Raw genomic sequence first — 24,383 nt, 5'->3', positions numbered from 1 at the left:
TCTGTAGATTCCATTATTTTCAATCTAGAGAGATTGTTCTGTCTTCTTGCATACCTATTATAAATGAATAGCAAACATTTTCACCATACATTATTTCTTAAAAAAAAAAAAAAAAAAGATGGTCTAAACCCTTAAATCAAACTTCCCCCCTTTCCCTAGATGTTCTGAATGCCACATCCAGACTATTCTTAGTGCAGTAGATATTCCTGTGCTTTTATAACTGGCTGACCCACAAGGTGGCACTAAAGAGAAAAGTGACAACTCGGCTAATAAAAAGTGAAAACCAAAGGCAAAATACCATATGCTGAATCAATATTATTTTAATTAGGAGCATAGTTCCTTTATTGTCAGTTAAATTTTATTTTGTGGAAAGCCTTAAAGCTATATAGCAGCAAGGATGGTTCATTGCCCCATCCCACATCAAAAGTTAAGTTTTTAAAAGAATGAGCAAGGCATAGGTTGTCTGCTTATCACAGCTCCAGAATCTTAAGGAAGGTGATTGTGATAAAAATGTAGTTTAATTAATTTTCTTCTCTAAGGAATACAGAATTCAAATTAACTAAAATCTGAAAACTTATTTTCAGTCATTAGTCATGTTGGTAAGAGATATGACACCAGGAATTATTTATTGCCTGCAGTGTGAATGTATTTTCTACTGGAATGTTTTGACTGTTTAATTTTTGTGGCTTTGTTGTTAAGTGCTCTTGTCTTACTTCATAAGCAAGTTATTTGACACATTGGGTTCTGTGATCATTAATTTTATACCAACAGGGGTTAAATCTTGCCACTTTGATGATGAATATGAATCCTCACCAAAAACATCTTAATAGTGAAACTCTTTTTTTGAGATCCAAGTTTTATGTGAGTAGTTAAACACTTTTCTAACAAGAAAGTAGCAGTTATGACTGCTGTAGATTTTTCTGTAGGCAGCTGACGTAAAGCTTACAACATAATGAAAAAGCTATATCTGAATAATTTTTAGACCTTTAAAACCAGACTAGTTATAATATTTTTAATTTTCCTGAGATGTGTGCTTGTGGTATCCAGCACTATTATGGGTGATAGGGGTCAGGAGTTTACTTGCAGAAGCCAACTCAAAATAGTACTAATGCATTAAGAATAAAAATACTATGAAATATTTTTCTCTGAATTGAGCAGTGTTATAGAATACCTGGTAATGGGCACTGGAGCCCATCAAATGATCAGATATATTGGTAATGTATTTTGATACTTAATGAAATTGCAACTTTACAACCACCCTGGAAATCAAAAGTCACCCATGGGTAGCTTGAAAAACTTGATGTAGAATAATTACTAGGTAGGATATTTTAATGTATTTTAAATGTTGGTTAAAGTTCCACTGCTGGATTTAGAATAGTTTTATCACTACAAATAGTTACTTGTTTTGTTTTTGGTTTCATTTAAAAAAAATTGATAACTGGTATTCTGCATTAAAAGACCTTGTTCGACTCCTTCACATTATTCATTTTGTGAGGAAATTGAAGCATCTAATCCTCAGAATCCCAGTAAAATCAAACCCAGACAAATTTTGGCTCAAAAGAGCACTGACACAAACAATCTTGCCCAGTCAGCTGAACTCCTCTTCCCTTTCATAACTGTGCCCCCCGTTTATGACTCCCCTTTGGCACTTGCTCCATTTTAAAGGCCATGTTCTGGCAGGTACCAAAGTGCTTTCTTGGAATGAATTATAAAATCACAGCAACCATTAACACACTAATTTTTTTTTACCTTGCCATCCTTATTCAGAGAAAGTTTGGGATCAATCAGTGTTTAGACTGAGGAATCTCACAGTGATTTTGTTTGTAGATGCTTATGATTGTTTTAACAGATCATTCTTCTTGAAGGATTGTTGTGGGCTCTGCTTCCCTCAGCTGTAAAATTTTGGCTGCACTTCTAAAAAAATTGTCTATTTTATGCTTCTGCTGGACATTTGGCAAATCAAAGATCTCCAAGGTACTTTAATTGGGAAGATCAGTGGAGGTGATCATTGAAGGCTGAGGTGAGTTATCAGTGCACATATCCTTTCTTAGGGAGTCAATAGCAGGATACAAAAGGATATGGTGGAGCTGATAGAATACATCCATATTCTCATATAATGTCTACTGGACACCTGAGGCAGGTGATGGTAAAGCACGTGTATTCTTGTATAAGGTGGGGCTCTCTAGATAAGCTGAAACAGGAGACCCACAAGGAAACATCCATACTTTGCCTTGTAAAATGGAAATAGGATATTGAAAGAAACAAAAGAGTACATTATGTTTATAATTACTATAATGTTACAAATACACAAAACTCTCTATTGAAATCCAGTTCCAGAAGTCTGAATATTTATTGTAGAGTTTAAAGGATAAAGAGATTATCCACAGACGTTTTTAAAAATTAGTTTTAATCTAAATTTTAATGGAAGTAAACCCTCGCCTTGCCCACTACAATGTTCCTTGTATTTTTAATGAAGAGGTTCAGTAGATAAGACACAATCAAGACATGTAAATGTTGGTTCTTAACACAATCTGGAGTTTCCACAAATAATTCTTCTTCCCTTGAGACTAACTTCTTACTACTAATTGATTCCAATTAGCTAGTTCTAAGTGTAATTATTCAGTGAAAGAAACAAACACTATTATATCTATGCTCTACATTCCACTACTAAAATGATGGCATTATAGAACTTGTGGAGTTGAAATGGTTCATACTTGGAAAAAAGATATGTTCAAGAAACTGTGCTTAAAAACACTCAGGAAAAAACCTTGTAAATAAGTTGGAATATACTTTAACTAAAACTTGCTAGTGGAGAATGAGGACACTTGTTTTTCCTTCTTAAATTACTGCTGTAGTGAAGAAAAAGAAATGTAAGGAAGTAAAAGAAAATCAGTTCTGAGTAGTTGTGGATAAATATGAATACAAAACAACTGGGGAAAGAATAAATTTCAGACATCCAAATTGAAAATTGAAAATATTTAGGTCTCATATAAAAGTAGATATTCTTATCCTAAAACTTGAGAAAGAAAATACTGACTTTTGAAAAATGAAAAAGTATTATGACTTTGTAGGGTAATATTGAGTAATTTAAAAGGATTGGGATATAAAGGAAGTAAATTCCCCAACAAAGGGTGGTGATGGTGTGACTTCAAGGCACAAGGTGAATGGAAAGCATCAGGTGGTCACTGGGGCCTGGTGTGGTGCACAATGCTCTGTTGATGCCTCCTCTGATGTTCCTTCCAATTCGAGAGGTGACAGGAAAGCAAGGGGGGATGACAAGAGAGAAAGGAAGGAGAGAAGGATCGAGGTTACAAGGGAGCCTCTCTGTCCTGTGGCAAACTTCCATCTTCTCATTCCACAGGACTTTATCCACAGCACCAATCCCCTTCCTCATGTATCTGTTCCTTTAAAAAAAGGAAACACAAAACTTGTCCAAGAGGAAGCTGTACCTGGACATTTAGTTATAAACTAAACATAAATGGTGCTTGCTGCCAGTGAACTCAAGTAAGAAAGGTCACTTTTACAGGTGACATGAGGGTGAAGGAGCAGAAAACAAGGAAAGTAATGCTTGTTCCTTTTCTTGGGATGTTTAAGCCAGCACAAATCACTGTGTGTCAACCTTGTTTTACAATCCAGTGTTTTCACTTTTAATTAGAAAGTATTTCCCTTAGCATTTTTCTTAGCAGCAATTTTTAAACTAAACAGAAGGTGTATTCCCCAGTGCCATATGTTAAACTTGACGTGTTACTGAAAATGTCTTTTGGAAAAAACAAAACAAAAGAAAACCAACTACGAAGCCACTAAAGATAGGATTATTGTCCCACTCCACTCTCTTTGGCCTACTTGTAAACGTCAAGAGCACACAGCTGTCCCGTTAGGCAGTGTCAATTCTTTGAGGAATAAGAGTGAAAAGCCAGTAGATGACAGACTGATAATTTTCCTCTTTGCTTCACTGGCAACCTGCATGGCTGGAAACAATCATCTTCCACTTGGTCTTGTAAGTAACAGCTCCATGGAAGCTGTGTCTGTGGGGAGTGAATAGTTCATAATACTCTGAGAGGTCACCTTGTTGATGTTTTTTGACCAATATATTAGTAGGCTATAAAGTGTAGTCCATTCTAAAATGGACTTCAACAGGAGGGATTAAGACCTATGGGTATCCTTGGCTTTAAAGCATGCAAGGAGAATCCAGCTATGAGCAGAGAAATGCCTGACTAAGGTTGAAAGGGTCAGTGGAGCACTGACTGATGTGGGCTGATGCAGTCTTTTTTTCCCCTGTAATTTTTCCCAATATAAATTCCAGTTGATTTTGGGCTTTGCATAGAAGGACATTTTCAGAGCCCCGGTTTTTTTTTTTTTTCTTTTTTTAAAAAATCTTTTTTGTGAGTAGTGTCAGTATGATAAAGTCTGTCTGTAAACCTCTGCTATATCCAGATGAATGAAAGATGGATCACTTGGATTAAAAAGCAGCAATAGTTAGGCAGACTCAGGAAAATGTAATGTGCCAATCCTTGGGTTAGATGAACTGTACCAGCTGCATGATATACAATGAAGTTGCTCATTTATAGTGCTTTTCTTCCAAGACTGTAAAGCACCAGTGTGAATACTGAGAGGTGTTGTGTGCAATCTTAATGTAACATAAACTACAGCTTTATGCGGATCCCTCATCAGCTCCATCCCATGCTATAAGCTGGTACAGAATTGGAAACTGTTCTATCTGAAGTTTATGCATGTTTCTTCTGATGCTTGTCTAGGGAGGGCCATCTCCATAGAAATTCAGCTAAGGTGAGACACACTCTTTTATTTTGTATGAGCACCTAAAACCCTAGGCTATAAGCTCATAAAATGAGATTGCATACAAGATGTTGATGGCCTAGGGGAAGTTTTGAACAACAGGGAGTCATTATCAGGATTTTGCTGAAAAAATGATCCATGATCTGATGTATTTTCAAACAGTCTTTGCAGAAAAACCAAAGGAGTTGCAAGTTTCAGAGGCAATACCCATGAAATCCATGTCTATGTTTATAACTGTGGACAAATGAAAAAACAAGAATTTTCCCAGCTTTTTGGTAGTCTCATGCCTCTGTGTTTTCTTCAGCAAAATGGTTATATATAAAGTCTGTACATTAAGCTACTTGCAGAGAGTAGCATTTGAGAACAAATTACTAAGTTAATACTTTCTTTGACCTGTATCTGGTCAAGCTATATTTTAGAAACCTGTCATTACTAATGTGAAGAAGAGGTTAATCTGGTAATGTGAAGTTTCAGAATGATGGATGAGTCAAGGCACATGAGCTATTTAACACAATACCTAGCTGCACCTTCTTATTCTAAGTCTCCAGACTGACAAGCCCAAAGAGGAGGGGTCACAAACCTCTCAATACTTGGTTTCAGAAATGATGAAATTTGGAGATGAATGTAGACAGCCAGCCTAAATTCCCATCACTCCTGCCTTGTACCAGTTTTTGGAGTGCTATTCCAACTTGGCGTAAAAGGAATCAGCCTCATGGCTCCTCACTAGCACCTCAAACTTTTTACATACCCTCTCTCATATTGACCCTTCAATTTGTAGACCAAGATGGTTGAAGCTAAGGTGTGTTAGACTCCCTTGGCAGGGGTTGGAAGATCTCAGCCTGGAGGTTATGTATTTGCTATTTCTACATCTAGAAGGCCAGAATGATGCTCCTGTGCTGTCACACACACAGTTGTACCTTCCTCTTCACAAGTGACAGCTGGTTAGCCCAACTGCCTGCTACTCACTGCTTTTCTGAGAAGGCTTCACAAAAACCTTAACCTGTGAAACTTGTAACTATCCAACTGTATTTAATTCAAAACTACTAAAAATTAGAAATGTTTATAAATGTGACATACTGTACCACTTTATCCCAGGCTACTTCTTCTCTTCAATCACTTCTTTGCCTGAACCTCTCCCTGCACTGCTGACAGGAACAAACATAACTGAAAGTGCAGTTCAGAGAGCGACAGAGGGAAACACTGCCTATTTTACTAATGCCTGATACTGACAGTCTTCACATAAAATCTTAAAAGCACTCGGGCACTTCCTTTTGTGCCCACTTTTAAAGGGTTTAATGAAACATACAGAAACTGACATTTTAAACCTGTAGCTTTGGATGTTATTTTGCCATGTCAGTTTCTTTTTTTTTTTTTTTTTCCAAATCACATAGCAATAGTTTTCTACCTTTCTGCATCAAACTTCAGTCAAAAAATAATGAAGGCTGTTTTCAGATAATAAAATGTTTCTGTTCTTTGACCTGTTCTAACAGGTGGGCAGCCAAATATCACAACAGGAAATACATGGCAATGCTAGTTATTCAGCAAAATCTCAATCCGCCTAGAACATACAAACACAATTAGCAAGTGTATCAACATGCTTCTGATTAAAAATTGTTAAGATTAAAAACCTTTTTTAGACTGTGCTGCAAGATAAAAAAAGGCTCATTTCTTTCCAGAGACAGTAGGACCTGAATACAATCCTTCTATAGGAATATATAAGGAAGCTAGTAAGCTTCTTATACTGAAACTGGTAATCCTTAAACTGGTTTGAGTGTCAATAAATGATCATTTGCATTCTGCAACAGCATGCAAAGTGATGTAACACTTCTTGAAGATGTTGAAGATTCAGGACAAAGAAAGATTAGGCACATCCTCTTGAAGTAAAATGGCTAATATATCACATTTCATGAAACTCTTCAGATTTGCTTTGCTTATCAAGGAAGTGTAGGACTTGATTTTAATATTTTGTTCTTTTTTCTTCACTATGGGAAGTAAAGCCTTTATCCTGCCAATTGTTATGCATGCATTTAACTTGATGTACAGAATATATGCTGTATATTCCCATAGATTCCGCAGGACTCAATTCCGAAGATAGACACATCTGTGACTGCTTACAAGACTGGAGCTAAACAAAAAAGAAAATGAACAGAGATAGTTTTTGAAGTATGCAAGCAAAATAAGGGGAACAGAGATGCTTTCAGACATTGATCTAGATTCTTGCTGTATATATTAATTCTGTGTGTTTGCAGATCCTATGCACAAAAAGTTTGCACGCAGGTGAAAAAAGTAGGTTCCGTTTTCCTAGGGATACTCAAGCCATGCGTTGCTGTATTATCGCAGGCAGCATTTAACACGTCTTTAAATCCCTCCAGCTGAGGAGTGGAGATTCAGCACTGGCAGGAAGGAGAGTAAGGGAGTCCTGGGGCCGCGGAGTAGCGGCAGGAGGATTTCTGAAAGTACCAGCCAACGCTTACGGCGCGATTTTTTCTGGGCATATTAATCCTATCGATTTAAGTAGGAGTATTTATCCTTTTCTGAGCTCCATCCTCACGTTAGTATGACAGCACTATTGTCGTTCAAACACGTAGTCGGCGGCTCTTTATTAAGTCTCTATAAATATGACACAGTAAGGGCATTCAATATTTACGTGGAGAGCGCACGCATTTGTGTGCAATCCCGGGCAGTCCTGCGGCTTTCCAGCCTCCCCGCTGCCGGCGCGGCCCGGCCCTCGCCCTCCGCCCGCCCCGGACGGGGCTCCCGCCGCCGCCTCAGCGACCTCCCCCGGAGCCGCCGCGTGTGACACACCGGAGAAAAGCCTCCCTCGTCCCCGCGTCGCCCCCGCCTCCCGCCCCCGCCCGCTCCCCCGGGGCGCCGCCGTCACCGCCGGCAGCCGGAGCAGCCGCTGAAGCCGAGGGGCGGCGGGGCTTGCCCGCCTCTCCCCCCTTCCCATCCTTTCCCTTCCCTTCCCTCGCCTCTCCCCGGTGCCTATATATAGCCGCCTCTGCTCGAGCCAGCCGGGAGATTGCTCTGTACCTGCAGGAGATAGGAAAGAGAAAATAAGAGGAGCGACTCTCCGAAGCCGACCCGCTACCGGGAAGAGGAGGACGGCCCCGGCCCGCGCCGCTGTCCGGTGCCGCCGCCCCCGGTGCCGGCGAACCCCGCGGGGACGGGCCGACCTGCGCGGCGGCGCCCCGGGGCGCGCATGGCTCGGGCGCTGCCGGGGCCGGGCGCGGAGCCCGACCCCGGTCCCGGCGGCTCGGGACGCGGGGGAAAGAGAGCTCCCTGCGGACGGCGGCGCTAGCGGGGACCGGGGCGACAGAGCCCTCCCCCTTGGCGCCGAAGTGCGCTCGGCGGCATGTGCTGAAGTGCCCCGCGGAAGCCACACAAGTTGCCTGTGCGGCGCGGCCCGGCGGCCGGACGGCGGGGAGCGCCCGCCGCCTCTCGCCTGACCCGAGCCGACCTCGTCCCGTTCCCCTCCCCGAGGGCTGCTCCCCCGCGGGGCTCCCGGCGGCCAGGGTGATGCGGCTCGTCGGGAAGTGAGAGACCGTGCGTCCCACGCGGGCCGAGGGCCCCCTGCCTCGGAGTCTCCCATGCTTTCGGGGCCCCCCCGGGTGGCGGCGGCCCCGCGGGAGGCGGGGGCGGCGCTGCCGTGATGGCCCTGGAGGAGAAGCGGGAGAAGCGCCCGCCCGTCACCCCCATGATGATCGAGGAGGAGGCCGCCTTGCGGAACGGCAGCCGGGGACTGCCGCCGGGACCCTGGACCGAGGCGGCGGGGCCAAGACCCCGCACCACGGAGCGGCACATCGCCGTGCACAAGCGCCTGGTGCTGGTCTTCGCCGTCTCCATCCTAGCGCTGCTGGCGGTGACCATGATCGCCGTGCTGCTCAGCGTCCGCTTCGAGGAGTGCGGCGCCGCCGCCGACGGTCCGCCGCGGGCCGGCGGCAACGGGAGCTTCTCGGGGGCAGCCCGGCAGCAGCCCGGTGCGGGGCAGCCCCCCGGCCGGCCGGAGGAGGAGGCGCGGGGCGGGGAAGCGGCGGAGGAAGAGGAGGAGGAGGAGGAGGACGAGGAGGAGTGGCAGCGGCGGCGGGAGCTGCCGCCCTGGGCCCGGCCGCGGCTTCCGCGGCACCTGCGGCCGCTGCACTACAACCTGATGCTGAGCGTCTTCATGGAGAACTTCACCTTCAGCGGGGAGGTGAACGTGCAGCTGGAGGTGCGTAACGCCAGCCGCTACATCGTGCTGCACGCACACCGCATGCACATCGAGGCGGTCCGCGTGGCCGAGGACAAGCTGGCCGGCGGTGTGCGGGTGGCCCGCACCTTCTTCTATCCCCAGACCCAGGTGTTCGTCGTGGTCCTCAACCGCAGCCTGGAGGTGCAGAGAAGTTACAACCTTAAGATCATCTACAACGCCCTCATCGAGAACGAGCTGTTGGGCTTCTTCCGCAGCTCCTACGTCCTCCACGGCGAGCGAAGGTAGCGAAGGGGCCGCGTCGCCCTAAACACAACTCGGTCCGAAGTTGGCGGCCCCCGCGCCGAAGTTCGGGTAGGGCGGCGCTAGGACCCGGCGGCCGCGGCGCCGCCAGGCGGGGATGGATGCCGCGGGCCCCGCGCTGCCCGGCCCCGGCGGTCCCGCCGCAGGGTGCGGGGCTCGGCCGGCTGCTCGGGGACGGGGCTGCGGCGGGGGGAGCGGCCGCAAGCCCGCCCGGCCGGCTGGTGCGCGCAGGCCAGGCCTCGCCTCTCCCGCCACCTCTCTCTGGACATCTCCGTAGGGCTGGGCTGTCAGGCAGAGATGCGGAGGTTCTCGAGGATCGAGAGCCCTTGCCCGCTCCAAGGCAGCGGCCGGTGTCGTGAGACAGCCGGGAGAGCTGCTGGAGGGCGGCCGAGGCTGAGGCTGCGCGGGAGCGAGCGGGGGCGGGCGGAGCTGCCCGGGGCCGCGGGGCGGGCCGGGCCGTGCGGGGCCGGGCCGGGTCAGCCGGGGTCAGCCAGGTGAGCGGAGCGCTCCGCCTGCAGCCCCGCCTGCGCGGGCAGGGCTGCGGGGCACGGCCGGCCGGCCGGGGATGCCCCAGCGCAGCGTGCGCACGGACCGTGGCGAGGAGCAAACTTGCAAGGGTGGCACCAGTGAAACTGACCGTCCGCTAGGTCCTTGTCGGGGCAGGCCGGAGCAGAGACTCCGGGTCTGTTTCACACAAAGGCTCTGTCCGGCTACCGTGTGCCCTCGTGTGACAGAGCCTTGTCGAGTTACAAATAGCAGCGTGTAGGGCAGCGAGACTTGTGGTTTGTTTTTAACAAAACAAGTAGAGCAAAAACGTGGTGGGATGTGTTTTTACATAAGGTTTACACCTGCTGCATCTGGGTCGCTGCAGATTTACACCTTGTGACGCGGCAAACCTTATTCTTTTGCGGGCAGACCAAGGTTCAGTCATGATCTGTATTTACTCATGTGTTAAAGCCCCTTGGGTCCCTATAAAGGCCCTTGTTTCGGTAGGCAGGGTTACTGAGGAGGGCCTCGTTTAGCCACTTACAGAGGCTTTCTTTTCAATGAAAGTGTTTACTAACCACATTGAGGCTTTGTAATGGAAAAGAAAGGTGGGATGGACTTTATAGTAGTTCTGGCATGGTTTATAATTATAGCATTGGATTCTTTTTAAACTGTCCTTTCTTAAAATATCTGTGCAGTGACAGGTTTTTCTTTTCTTGAATCTTACTGTTTTAGATTATGAAAACAACCTAATTCAAACAACGATTTTATAGTTGGAAGAACTGGGCAAAAATATTAAGACATGAAAAGCTTTCTCACCATCTCAATTAAGTCAAAAGCCCTTTTATTAAAACATATTTTCATTACGATGATTACTGACAATTTCAAAAAGCCTGATATTAGAACTGCAAGCAGGATTGAAATTAAGTTTTGCAATCTGTCATCACAGTGAAATAAAAAGGAATTTGAAAAAGCACAGTTGTAAGAAAAGATGCGGATAAAATGCCTTTTATCACGGTTGACTGAATGGTTGAGCTAATTGGGAGTTCTTACAGACCTGTATTGTAATGGGCAAATCACAAAACAAAATCCTGTTAACAGCAGGGGGTATAATTCACTTTACAAATCTGAGAAGTTATTTAAGCAGTTATTATTCTCATATACTTTGACTTCGTGTAGGAATAATTGAACTGTCAGGTGTGGCAGTGACATTTCTCAAGAGTTACTGTACTACACTTCAGTACCGATCCCCTAGTTAAGTTTTAGAAACCATCACCAACAAAAAAAGGTCTAGTCATTGTTTCAGTGATCAGGATAGTTTAAGACACGCGGCCGAAGGCAATAGCAAAACGTTTTTCACAGTGCTCTGTGTGTGTAACTTTTCAGATACAAATTATATAAGTGTATTAAAAAACAAGTATAGTTGTGGGCAAAATACTTACCTTATGTTAGGTAGCATTGCTATATTGGAATCAGGGGCATGTTTTCCCTTTATACCAGCTCACTTATATTTCTTTCAGTATAATGTTTAAAAAACTGTAGTCATTGCATAGTTGTAATTTCAGGTCTTAAATAGAAGTAGTATTTTTCCTTTTCAACTGTCACAGGCTTAATGACTCACTGTAGTATGAAGTGAATAACACCCATCCTAAACCAGGAAACTTTGATCAGAGAGTGCTCTTACAGTATCAATTTGTGTTCTGATTAATAGCCCATTTTTTAATATGATACATATAACCATTTTTAGTCCTCAAACATGGACAGCTTCTGTTACAATATACAGACAGACTTGCATGCTTTGGGAGACCTTGCTGTTCCAGCAGGGCTTTGATTTTTTGACATCTTTATATTCAATTAAAATACAGCAGCCTCATTGGAGTAGTACTTGCTGTAAAAGGGTCCAAACCATCATTTTTCACTTTTGTTGTACATGAGGAGCAAATAACTCTGCTGTGAGGCATCACAAACATACTAATGCTTTTACTTTATGATTTTTTTCCCCTGAAGTTACTCTGGCCTTCACAGGTGAATGTTGTAAATCAGCCCAAAATGTAAAAGCTGTGTAAAAGTATTTTCTACTGAAATCTTTCCTACTGTACTTGGAATGTAAAATGCAAGTGATATGCTACAAATTTACTTTGCATTATGTGCTAGAATTTACTGACAGCAATCAACAGAAATATAATACAGATTTACTGTAGAGTACTGTAGGAGTATGCAGGCTTAATATAAATGAACCTCAAACTTTGGCGTAAGTGAAAAGGAAAAAGAATTCTTGTATCACACAGACAAAACAAAGGCATATTCTTTAGTCTTGTAACAACTAAGATGTCAAAATAGCTTGCTGAGGAGATGTCTTCCTTTAATAGACAAGATGGAATTAAAAAAAGTTGTTGCTGTGGATATTCTGAGAAGACAGACTGTGAGCCTGTCCTTCCCTCAAGTACAGCCTTTTATGGTGATATTTTTGGGAACAGGAGGTGAAAGTGTTGGTTGGTACCCAAAGAGGTGTGTTAAGGGAAGGATGATGTAGTCAACCTGCCCTTCACTTTTGGCATGCTGTAGAAGTCTGCTTGTTGTACTTGAACACAGAGCAAAATAGATAAACAGAGACAATGTTCTGTGTTTAACTTGTTTGTTTTCTTTAAAAGTAAATGGTTTATTTAAGCAGTTTTAAGATTTTGTTTGTTTTGCTTTATGGCACAACAAGCAAATCGATGTTTGGTAGTAATGCACATGTTATAAATATCACTATTATTGGTAGTTGATGTATTTTTAGTATGAAATATTGACTGCCCTGTGTTTGCCCAGCTATGTCTGTGGAGACATATCTGTCTATCTGTGAAAACATAGAGTTTGCCAAGGTTTATTGTCCTGGTGAAGGGATTTTTTCATTGCCCTATTATGTATTAAAAGATGACTGATAAGATGTCTGGGGAGTGGGATTAAGATGTGGAGAGAGGACAAGGGAAAGCTTCCTTATTTAGAGTATAAACAGTATTTCCTAAGTATTTCCTATTTACATGTGTGTCGGAGCTCATTAAAATTGTTAATTGCAGAGGAAAGTTCATCCTTGCTTTATTAATAACAGGCCAGTACAGTTTTCCATGCTCACTTGAAGCTTCTGTTGATGTCTGTTTAGAGTGTGCCTAGAATGCAGAATCAGGTCCACTTGAAATACTTTGCATATAAATTAAGTTGCTTTGCTTCATTTAATTGGCTGATTTGGCTTTGTTGCAGTAGTGCAAATCCACTGATAATATGGGAGTTTTTCGGATTAACAGTGGGATATCTGGCACCATCTTTTTACCTTAGATTGGTCAATTTTATCCAAAAGGATGGTTTTAATAATTCATGTTTTGTAATGATGCAAGAAAAGTGTGATGAATTCCTTCTACAATTATTAGCCAGAAAAGACTTTTTATTTTAGAAAAAAGACCAATGGCAACTGCTTCAGTGGTAGAAATTTTTTTAAGTTTTTAAAAAGTCATCCTTATTTGCAAGAGGTGATAATTGACTAGAAAACATATACCTAGTTCTATCAGGTGCTATAGCAAGAAAAAGGTGTAACATTTCAATAAACTTATTTCTTCATTGCTGCTAAAATGTGTAAAATCCAAAAAGTTCCAGAAAAAGTTAGCTACTTTATTTTCCCTATGGGCTGCCTGTGTTTTTGCTCTGTCAGTGTTAGTGTTATGTTGCAGATTAATGGTTGTAGACTGATTAATAATAGGTGCCACCATTTTCATTACATCAAAGCTATCCACCCATCCTTTTCCCTCAGAGGAATAACAAATGATTAGTCAGTCTCTAAAATTTTGATAAATGCTTGCCTGGTATCTAAAATTTTACAGTTATTTCCACAGATGAAGCCTAAGAAGGTGAGATGTGAATCAGTCCCACTCAAAAAGCCTACATACATGCTACCTTGACATTTACATGGGTTGACCCATGGTAATTTTCTCATTCTACATGCCTCCAGAAAATACTCTTACCAAACTCCATAATTTAGCCTTTTAATTGTAGCTTCATATTTCTGCAAAAAGATTATGGTTTTTCTCCAAATATGTAAATATAAGTCTCCATCCAGAAAGCTTCCTATTCTGTATCTGTATCAAAATTTATTTAGTTCCAAAGAAAACAGTTAAAAGTTTTGTTGTCAAGCTAAAGCCTGCTCATTCTTCCCATATGTGCTTAATAATTACCTTTACTTCCTTCGGAGGTCTTTCCATAATTTGACCCATTAACGGAGAACATGGATTTGCTCTCTATAAAATACACAAGAACAGAAAAACACACGTAGAAGAATAGCGAAATACTTTGTGCTGGTTTAATAATTTGCTTGCATTTTTGATTCTTCAAAGCTCATGGAATGTTGTTTTTTGGATGTGCTCAGACACAGCAGTGCTATATAGTACTATGTCCCAGACCTACATGCAGCCAGTAGAGAAGTAATCAGCAGTGGAAAACAATGACCCTCCTGAGTGCACTGTGTGACCGTAAGTTCTCATGCCCAAAGAAAGGTAAAGCGCCCTGTCAGTGTCTCAGGGCAGAGTGAATTCCCTGAAGGCTCTTAAATACTGGTTTGAAGTGAGTGTGCTTGTTTTACATTATATAACCAACAGTGGCTCACTTTTTTTTTTTTCCCTACATATTGTTGAATGATACTTCTGGAACCTGAAGTTTGATGCAAAGTGAGAGTTGATTTATTTAGAGTCAGTGTGGTCTACAAATTTGTAGACCATTAATTTGGATCTATTGCATTGCAGTAGAGGTAGTAAGAAAATGATAAAGCAGTGTTCAAACACTTTATGTTTTGTACAGTTGTAGTTTTTTCCTCCTTTAAACCATAGTGGTCAAGCAGTGTCTTATTTGGTATGTCTATGAATCAAGTGCTAGGCACAGTTAGTAATCAATTTTTATTTTTGTTTTCTGGTTTTCTAGGTTTCTTGGTGTTACGCAGTTTTCTCCTACTCATGCCAGAAAAGCCTTTCCTTGCTTTGACGAACCCATCTACAAGGCCACATTCAAAATCAGCATCAGACATCAAGCAACTTATTTATCTTTGTCTAACATGCCAGTTGAAACTTCTGTTTTTGAAGAAGATGGATGGGTTACAGATCACTTTTCACAGACCCCTCTCATGTCCACCTATTACCTGGCATGGGCAGTGTGCAATTTTACATACCGGGAAACTGTCACAAAGAGTGGAGTAGTTGTAAGTATTTCTAATGTACCAAATACATTTCATCACTTTGAAAACCCTTACATTTTGTAAAGGTATTGTACCAGCAAATGCTTAAAATGTTTCCTTGATTAGTATTTTTAAAATTTGCTGGTGTATTTAATGATTGTATGTATTGTTTGGGACCTTTCCTGGAGGTTTGTCTAATATTTTTGGTTTGCCTTGTGCCTTTTGTAAATGGTTAGCTTAGTAGGTGTAGTTATTGTATGAAATTTTAAACTTTTAAATATACTGTTAAACTACACTTTGGTTTTCTTGGCAAGTTTTTTCTTGTTTTTCCTGTAGCCTTTTCATTACCAGTGTTCATGAGATTATTGAAGTGGTAATGCTGATAAGGTTTCCAGTCTCCCTCCTTCGGTACTGACATGTCCCTTGGTGTGCTTTGGTGTGCTGTATGCTAGCTCAGGAGGCTGATACAGTAATTTCTCTCTTAGATCTTTTGCTCAGGAGCAGGACTTAGCAACCTACCCACTTCCTGAGGTTGATGGAAGCACTAAGTTTCTGGAGCTGTTTTTTGCAAATACGGCGTGAGTCCAGGAGTTATGCCTTGAAAAAAAAACAAAAACAAGAGAGAAAATTCTTTTATTTATGTCAGTTTTGGTTTTGTGCACAAATACCAGGCTCAGAATTGTATAACAAGCCAAAATATACATCAGAAATGCTGTCAACTTAATAGAATATTTTGCAGCACTGTCATCTTGATTTTTCAGGTGAACATACAGAGCAAACTCTTCCTACTTAGTTGCTGTGAACCGCAAAACAGAGCTAGTTCTGGAAGTAGTGAACTAGACAAGAGTTTGAGCTGTGAACCTGAGCAAAGGGGTGTTTACCTTATACTTTGGCAAATGCTGTATGTAGACTCACAAGGAAGGGCTGCAGACCATTCATATCAGGAAATATCTCCTTAAACACTTTGAGCCAGCCTAAGCATTGTGGTGCAGAGGAGGGAGTTGATCCACATTCTCTGAGCCAAAGGTATTCTTGGCTTTCCTTGTGCCAGCCATCAGCTTTGTATAGCCATATAATCTGGCTGAAAACTGACCTGAAAAATAACTGAAAATGTGGTAAGTTTTCAGCCAAAACAGTTCCCTGATCCAGCTTTTTGTGGTACTACCAGAGTCCTGGTGTGGATTTGAGGCTGTGCTGAAGGCAGGTAGACCCAGGACTGGCATATCTCATATAGGGATCAAAAAATAAGTCTTGTTACTGGAACAGCTGGATAGGGCACTGTAGTGTGGTACACTGGTGTGTGCTGGGAGACCAACAGACTGTGACACTAATCTCTGGCAACATACAAGAAGAAGTATGACTAGGACGTGGTTCTCCTGATGTGTTTTAACCTGTAATGATATGAGAACTGCTGAGTCTTATGTAATAGTCATAGGTCATAGAACACTTTGGGTTGGAAGGGACCATAAAGACCTAGTTCTGAGCCCCCCTGCCACAGGTAAGCACACCTTCCACTAGACCAGATTGCTCAAAAACCACATCCAACCTGGCCTTGAACATTCCAGGAATGCGTCACCCACAGCTTTTCTTAGAAACCTGTTTGAGTGTCTCACCACCCTCACAGTAAAGAATTTCTTCATAACACCTAATCTAAACCTGCCCACTTTTGTTTTGAAAGTGTTACTCCTTGTCCTATCACTGCTATATAAACCAAATATTTGAAACGTGAGGGATGGACTCAGGACCGTCAATTTCAAACGTGCAGCCGACTTCCTTCTTAACTCATTTTCTTGTAATACTGTTTAGAGCTCATATCCTGTAGACTTTTGCTGCTTGAATATATTTGATGCTTTGAAAACAGAGGCACACTTATGTCTTGTAGTCAACAGTTGATAACTTTCTGCTGTTCTTGTGTTTCTCAAAACTGTTCTCAAGACTTTTGATATACCTGGAATCTGAAGAGAAAATCCAAGTATTCTTTCATTAGGAATTTGTGGTTACTAGAGCCTTAGAGTTATGCTTGGATCTGTTGGTTCAGCACATGTACATATGTATATCCCACCAGCTTGACAGTACCACTGTACAGAACTTTACCAACAGTTATAAAAATTAATAAGTTAATCTTTGTGAAAACTTGAGGACCAAAATCCTACATAGATTGAGATAGTCTCTTATCCTGTAAAATTGTTTGGTTAGTCTAGAGTTTTAGCTCTTGTTTTTTTTGTGAAGCCCTTATCACAGAGGTATATTTACACCCATGAATACCAAAATAGTTTGGACTGGGTTATTGGTTGAATTTATCTTGCTATTTTTCAGTTCCATTTGGGATCTGATCATCTTTTATCATGGTTCAGTTTTGTTGAAAGAGTGTCTTTTAAGGTCTGAACTCACGGCAAGTACTTCAGTTCAGAGCTGCGTTCTTTCAGATGAATTGGTGAGGTAATCCATCTTTTTAAGTCTCTTATATTGCAGTGCTAGGAGTTCATGGATGCTACTGGGTGAATTTGAAATTATTTGAGTCCTTGCACACAGAATTTCAAATTTCTTAGTTTCCTTCAAAGCCACTTCTTACTAAAATATAGTTACCCCTATATCCATGGCAGTTAAATGTATAATAAAAGTAAGTAACTTTCAGCTGAAGCATCTTGAAAGGCTATTTCTTATATTGGTGAATCTTTATTTTAATTAATGCGGTGTATATTATATTTGTTAGTAGACACCTAAAAGACTCCAGCTTCTATATACTTTTGTTTTTCTTTTGGCACTTCTATGAACCCCGTTTTGGTTCACAAAACATTTTGGAGGGAGTAGGGTGTCCTTTCAGATTTTGACAGCAGTCTAATGATTATAATCACACTTCTTTTCCAGCTGACCAGTGCTGTGGTCAAAGGTAGATAAACTGTGAGGAATAGAAGTAGCTGAGAGATGAAAAGCAGATTTTTTTTCTGCTTTTTTCTCAAAGAATGCCAGTGACCTCAAAATTAGTTTAAACCTAAGCATAACCTTTAATACAAGTCAAGTTTTAAATAGAAAACTGCCTTTTGGAAATCTTAGGTAGCCAATCCAGATACTTAGGTGGCTATAGTGTATATAATTCTTGCATGAAGATGTTTTGTATTTTGAATGAATTGGGAAAAGGGAATTAAGACAAGCAGTTCTTTTTTAGGAGCATCCTGTAGTGGATGTAAATCATTATCGCATCTATAACTCCTTGGTCCATATGGGTCTGATCCAAATCCCTCCCAGATTAGGTAATTTAAAAGCAGAGCTGACTTTTTATATGTATTACTGGTATATAATATGTTACTCATATTCAGCTTGAATTACAGGAAATCACTGCAACTGCCTTTGTCTTTAGGCAGGGACTTTATTCCTCTGGAAAGGACAGTGGTGCAGTTATCTATGCTGCTGTGGACTAGGGAGCAGTGTAGTTCTACCAGGGTGGTGCTTGAGGTAGTGCTGTTTTGAGGGAGGAGGGATGCCCTGGCAAGCAGGTTTAGCTGGTCAGTGAATGGCTCTAGGATTTGTACCAGCTGCAGCTGGGGAAAATCATGGGATCTATATACTGTCATATTTGTATATTACAATAATCCAGGAAACTCCACTTTCCTCCACATGCTTGCTTGCTTCTAGTCTCATGTTGCATTTCCTAATCATGCGTCCCACATTCTTTGTCAGTAATTCTTACAAGCAAAATATTGCTGGTTGGGTTGTGTTGTCTGTCACATCATCTCTGGGTCTCTTTCCTTCATTGTTGTCTTTATTTGTGCTTTCAACCCACCAGACCTTTTCCTGCTGTTGTTGCTTTATTATTTTCCCTGCTTGGATTAGTGCTTCTATTCTCCAAACCCTCTGTTTCTCATTCCTTTGTCAGGTGAACATGGAAAACTCGCTATTTCCTGCATGGCTTTTCAGTGTCTCGTAAGTTATTTTAATTCTTTTTTTTCTCTGTAAATTCTTTCTCGTTTTGAATTAGTGGAAGGAGGGAGCACCTAATGTATCAGTGGAGATGAATGTATCACTGGAAAAGATGTTTCCAGGAGATTCATCTTCTCCTATTCTTCCCTTTTGCTGTGGATGGGATGTGGAGATAAGTATGGAAATAAAATGCCAACTGGCAACACTGAAGTGTTTCTCTTGTCAGGGGGAGTATCTGCTAAAAACAGAAAAAGAAGGTGTTTGGAAAGGAGTGAGGTCAGGAGGACTTGTGGGTGCAGGGGTTAAAGAGACAAGTGCAGACAATACCAAAGCAGATGGGAATGAGCAGCTGTGAAAGAAAGTGGCTGTCTAGCTGGGTGGTGGTAAGTGGGAGGAGAAATGCTGAAGGAAGGCAGTACCCAAAGAAGAATTTTGCGTGGTTTCACTTTTCCTACCCCTGCTTCTGTTCCAAAGTGGTGGCAGCACGTTTTGCAGGACTGGCAGTGTGTGCCTGACTACAGCTGGGTCAGCTGCTCAGGGTAGGATCTCCACTGTCTGACTGAACCTGTGCATGTTCCATTTTGAAGAGACCCTTATGACCAGATGTGTCTTGGTTTCAGCTGTATTAAATGTTACTCTAGTGCCATCATTGCTGAGTACTTTGTCATGATACAAAGACCTTAAGGCTATGAAAGATCTTACAATAAGAATTATACCAGAATGAAGTCAACCTTTATTGCACTGCTTTTTGTTTTGGTATTACTTTATCTAAGATGTAATTAATGTTCACATGCTTTACAGTACATTTGTCTTACTCTGGCCAATGAGGAGAAGCTCTGATAATCCAGCTACAGGAAAGTAAGGTAATTACTGTTTCTACAGTGCTTTCTGGCTTGCAGAGAGCCTGTGTAAAGGTCCTGGCATTGAATTCTCTCAGGCATGTCCTTGGGGGGCTCACTCAGTTTGGCTTAATATAACTAAAAATTATATAGTGATCTCAAAAACGGGATCCATGTAGTAATAGGTGCTTAATTCTGCACAAGTGAGAAATTATTTTTGTCCAGGAAGAGCTAGTGAACATGAGCAGATTTAGGTCAAAATCAGTACATGTCCAGCAGCTCATGTTGGTTTACTTCCCGCACAGGATTGTGGTTTTATTCATGTCCTTAAGACAAGATGACTGGATATGGTACAGTGCTTCTAGCTGGACAGCTGTATTGGGCATTCACTTGCCTGAAGTGTGGTGATCAGTCTGAGGAGACTAAAGAGCTGACTTTCAGTAATAGTCTAAGGAAAAGAAAAGAACCCCATGCTGAACAGCAGAATAACTTTTTTCCCCGATGAGTTTTGTCATTTGTTAGTCACTAGAAAAAACTGAAAATATCAGTCTTGTTTAAAATAACCATGCATTTAGTGTGCAGTTTGGCCAGTAGCTTTTATAAAATTATTTTGTATTTGAAAAATGCATTAATATTTTTATCTAATAGCAGAAATGACCTCAAGACCAGGCAATTCCTGTCCGCTAATGACTACGTGGGTTAAAGGCCTGAGGCTCTTGCTTAGGCTCTCTCTTCAGGTGATGGTAGTAACTGCCAGCAAAGTTTCTTCATCAGTTATTATTTATTAATCAGTATTGAAGCAATTATGCATGAGATAATTCTTTTTGGAGGAGCATATTGGTTACAGTAGAATAGTGTTGCTATCAAAAGCAGAACTGGTCTTCAATTAAAATTTTCTTCCTCTGCAGCCTGAATTTATATCCAGCTCCAGAGTTATGCTCTACTTTTAAAGCCCTGCAAAGTAACTTTTGTTAGCCCATCACTTACCACTGGGAGGCCACACGTTTATCTGATAGACAGGTAACAGCTAACACAGGAAGCGTCAGGCATATTTCTGAAGCCTGGTACGATGCAGACTTGCAATATTTAATCTTTGTATATCTGTGAATTTTATAATGATGCACATTCATTTTTGCTTTTTATTACTAATGTCCCAGACTTGCCTTCTTCAGAACAGCTTTCACCAAACAGTTAAAAATAAAATTCATGTTAGAAAGAGTGTATTGGGAAGTATGCAGTTACTTTGAGCTAGAAAAGCACACATGGATACAGATAGGTGTGTTCGTGCTTTTTTTTGCATGTGTGAAATTTTCTCTGTAGTAACAACAGGCTAGTTCTGCAAGTGTCTTTTACTCAGTTCAGTGCCTACTCCTGTGAATTATTTTAAGTGGGAAGATGTATTTTAATACAATAGGAATCTAAAGGAATTGTAGTTTTTTCAGATTCACCACATCAATATTTGTTTGCCCATTCTGTTTCAGGTCTGTATATTGAAAATAACTTCTAGTTTATTAATTTTTAAATACTGTAGCTACAAAACATGCTATAAACAAACAAAAACCTATGTGATCAGCATCCATGCTAAACTGAATATGCCAGGGAATTTGTTAAAAACATAAATTGCAAACTTGCAATCCATTGTTATTGATTTCTAGTTGAATTTGCAAGTCGAATGCACTAGGAAAATGCTATACATTTGTTGTGCTTACTCCTTTAAAAATTGCTCTCTGTCAGCACTTGTAGTACATGGTGTATTTAAATGTGATATTTGTTTTACTAATGTCAGTGCCCAGGTGCACTCTGCAAATAATGCTATTGAATTGAAAAACTTGAGTTTGGAAGCTTTGTTTTGTTTTGTTTTGTTTTGTTTTCTTTTGTTTTGTTTTGTTTTAGGCTAAGATCACCTGTGAGTTTCTGGGGGCAGTGGTGTACTTCGTATAAAGTGGCAAGGAGACTGTCAAAAAGCACAAATCAGTTTCTTAATTTATGGCTGTTTTGTAGGTTTATGTCTTGCCTGCATTACAGTGAGGAGAGAGAGGCAGCACATGTTTCCTGCCCTGATGGTCAGAACAGCTTCCTAATTGTTATTCTGTACATTCAAGAGGAGTTCAGCCTATAGCTGCTTCATCTGGGGTCTGTGCTGGCTAATGAAAGAAAAGAAAGGTCTGAGAGTATTTCCCACTCCTTTCCTACCATTTGCCCAGAGGAGAGTAAAGTGCCTGCAGTTCCTTCTACTTCCCACATTACAAGCAGGGAAAGGAGGGAGATGTAAGAGAGGAGACTCTATTTGCCTTCCCTTTCATGTGCTAATGAGCATATGCTTAGTAGTGTGTGCTGTGACAATGCAACTCATAGTCAAGACTGAACACTCGAGCTGCACTCTGCTTTTTGTACTATGTTGTTTCATGTCTCTTTATGCTTCTTATGTTGTGCTGTCATATTTGACTTCGTTAGCTTACTCGTCTGTCCTTGACATCAACATGAATTCTGCTTTCTGACATCCAAGGAGGTAGCAAGAGTCTATTAGCATCTTTCTGTAAGAGTCATGCTCTTGCTATAAAAGCAAAAAATGATGTGCAAAATAATCTGTAGGAGGTATCTTACTCCAGAACAATGTAAAGGTGAGCACATTGCTGCATGGACCCGAGCATATGTTTGTCAAGCCAGTGCTTTCCTGCATATCTACCATAGTAACTGTCCTCTATGCAGTGAAAATGGGTTACAGACTTAGTTGACATCTAGTTCAGTGACAGATACAGTATTTGTTGATGGAACAGAGTGATGTGTGCTTTTATTTATTTGTAGGCCAGTGTCTCCTCCACAGTTTAGGTAAGTTTTAATCGTATTCTTCTTACAGGAACAAACTTAGCCTGTTTGTTCCCAGTTTTTATAGCCAGTGGTGGGAGAGTAACCACTCATTTTGGAGATTCATGCCTGTTGCCAGTCCAAGCCCTTCTTTCTGGGACAGACTGTCAAGTGTCTGTAATGTTCACCTCTTAGGCTTGCCTTCACCTGTTGTTTTCATGTTGGAAAACATACACAAATACCACCTTAGTTTTGCCTTTGTCCCAGTATTTTTTGCTGCCTGGAGGTTTATGGTATTTTACTAGTATATTACTAGTAGAATACCTAGTGGATTTGATTTTCTTCTAAGGTATTGTAGGATTGTCAGAACTCTTTTGCTTTTTCCGGTGGGGTGCTTTCACACTTAGGGTCCCATTTTGAAACTTTTTTTTTTTATCAGGTGCTGGAATAGAATGAGAAGATGGAGAACAGTGCTACGGAAAGAGACTTTGGGGTCCTGGTCTATAGGAAATTGAACATAGGTCAGCAGTGCACTGGCAGCCAGGAAGGGCCATCCATATCCTGGGGTGCATCAGGCACAGCATCACAGGCAGGCAAGGAAGGGGATTGCACTGCTCTTCTCTGCACTGGGGTGGCCTCACCTCAACTCCTGGGGGCAGTTCTGGGTGCCACAATATGAAAAAAATATTAAACTATTAGAGAGTGTCCAAAGAAGAGCCATGAGGATGGTGGAGGGCCCTGAGGGGATGCCTTGTGAGGAGTGGCTGTGGTCACTTGGTCTGTTCAGTCTGGAGGAGACTGAGAAGAGACCTCATTGTGTCTTCAGCATTCTCATGAGGGCAAACAGAGTGCCAGGTACCAATCTCTTCACTCTTGTGACCAGTGACAGGAGTCGAGGAAATGGCATGAAGCGGAGTCAGGGAGATTTAGGTTGAATATCTGGAAAAGGTCTTTCCCCCAGAGTGTGCTTGAACTACTGAAACAGGCTCTCCAGGGCAGTGGTCACAGCACCAAACCTGTCAGAGTTCAAGAAGCTTTTGGACAATGCTTTAGGCACGTGGAGTGATTCTTGGGGATGGTGCTGTGCAGGGCCAAGAGTTGGACTCGATGGTCCCGATGGATCCCTTCCACCTCAGCAAATTCAGTGAATCTGTAAATGTGCTTTTCCAGGGTCTAGCCTCCATGGCTTCACATGTCCTTTCCTGCTGCTCTCCAGCAGTTTGCACAGGGCAAACTGCGGCAGTGGAAATAGGAAGCTGATCGACTGCCTTGCAGGCAATGCTCTCGTTCTCAAGTTTATTCCAGCTCGTAGTGGTTGCTGTGACTGTCCAACTGCTGGAGCTCGGCACGGGGCCCCATCCCCTGGCACTCCTCTCATGCACTTGGGTGGGGACAGGTGCCAGAGAACCAGCTCTGTTGGCCTGGTTCCACTGAATGGTACCCCTAGGAGATCCTCTGCTGCTCCTGCCTGGCAGCTTTCTGGCTGCTGCATGCTGTTGAGACCTAGCAAGAGCAGTTAGAAATGAGAACTGAGCATGTTATCTTTGTATTTGGAACAGCGTAATTTGAAAGCAGATTATGTTTCTCTTTGAAGGATAAATGACCTAAAGTTTATTAGAAAATGTTATCCCACAGTGGATTATCTTAAAAAGTGTTTAGCAATGCGTTCTGTTTCACAACATGCAGTGGTACTGTGTGGCAATGTGGGACAGTAAAATAAAATAAACTAAATATTCTATTTATTTGAAACAGTTACATGAGGGAGAGGCTAAGAAGCAAAAGGTGGTTTTTAGCATTTACCTCCTGGGGGTACCCACGCTTTTTTTCCTCTCACCTCCCTTTTCCCAAGCATGGT

General features: G+C 42.0%; 1 protein-coding gene across 1 annotated transcript in view; it reads left to right on the top strand.

The window, feature by feature from the left end:
* Window positions 1-8,146: 8,146 nt before the first annotated feature.
* The window catches only part of TRHDE (thyrotropin releasing hormone degrading enzyme), a 197,831-nt gene continuing 181,594 nt past the window's right edge, over window positions 8,147-24,383 (top strand). Inside the window, exons 1-2 of the mRNA XM_056482398.1 lie at window positions 8,147-9,267; window positions 14,717-14,990. Coding sequence (XP_056338373.1) covers window positions 8,447-9,267; window positions 14,717-14,990 — 1,095 coding nt within the window. The 5' untranslated portion in view covers window positions 8,147-8,446. The remainder of the gene's footprint in view (window positions 9,268-14,716; window positions 14,991-24,383) is intronic.

This window comes from Oenanthe melanoleuca, chromosome 1A, assembly GCF_029582105.1.
Source record: "Oenanthe melanoleuca isolate GR-GAL-2019-014 chromosome 1A, OMel1.0, whole genome shotgun sequence".
NCBI classification, from domain to species: Eukaryota; Metazoa; Chordata; class Aves; order Passeriformes; family Muscicapidae; genus Oenanthe; species Oenanthe melanoleuca.
Note: the sequence above shows the minus strand (reverse complement) of the source record. Positions and strands in the feature narration are given on the sequence as shown.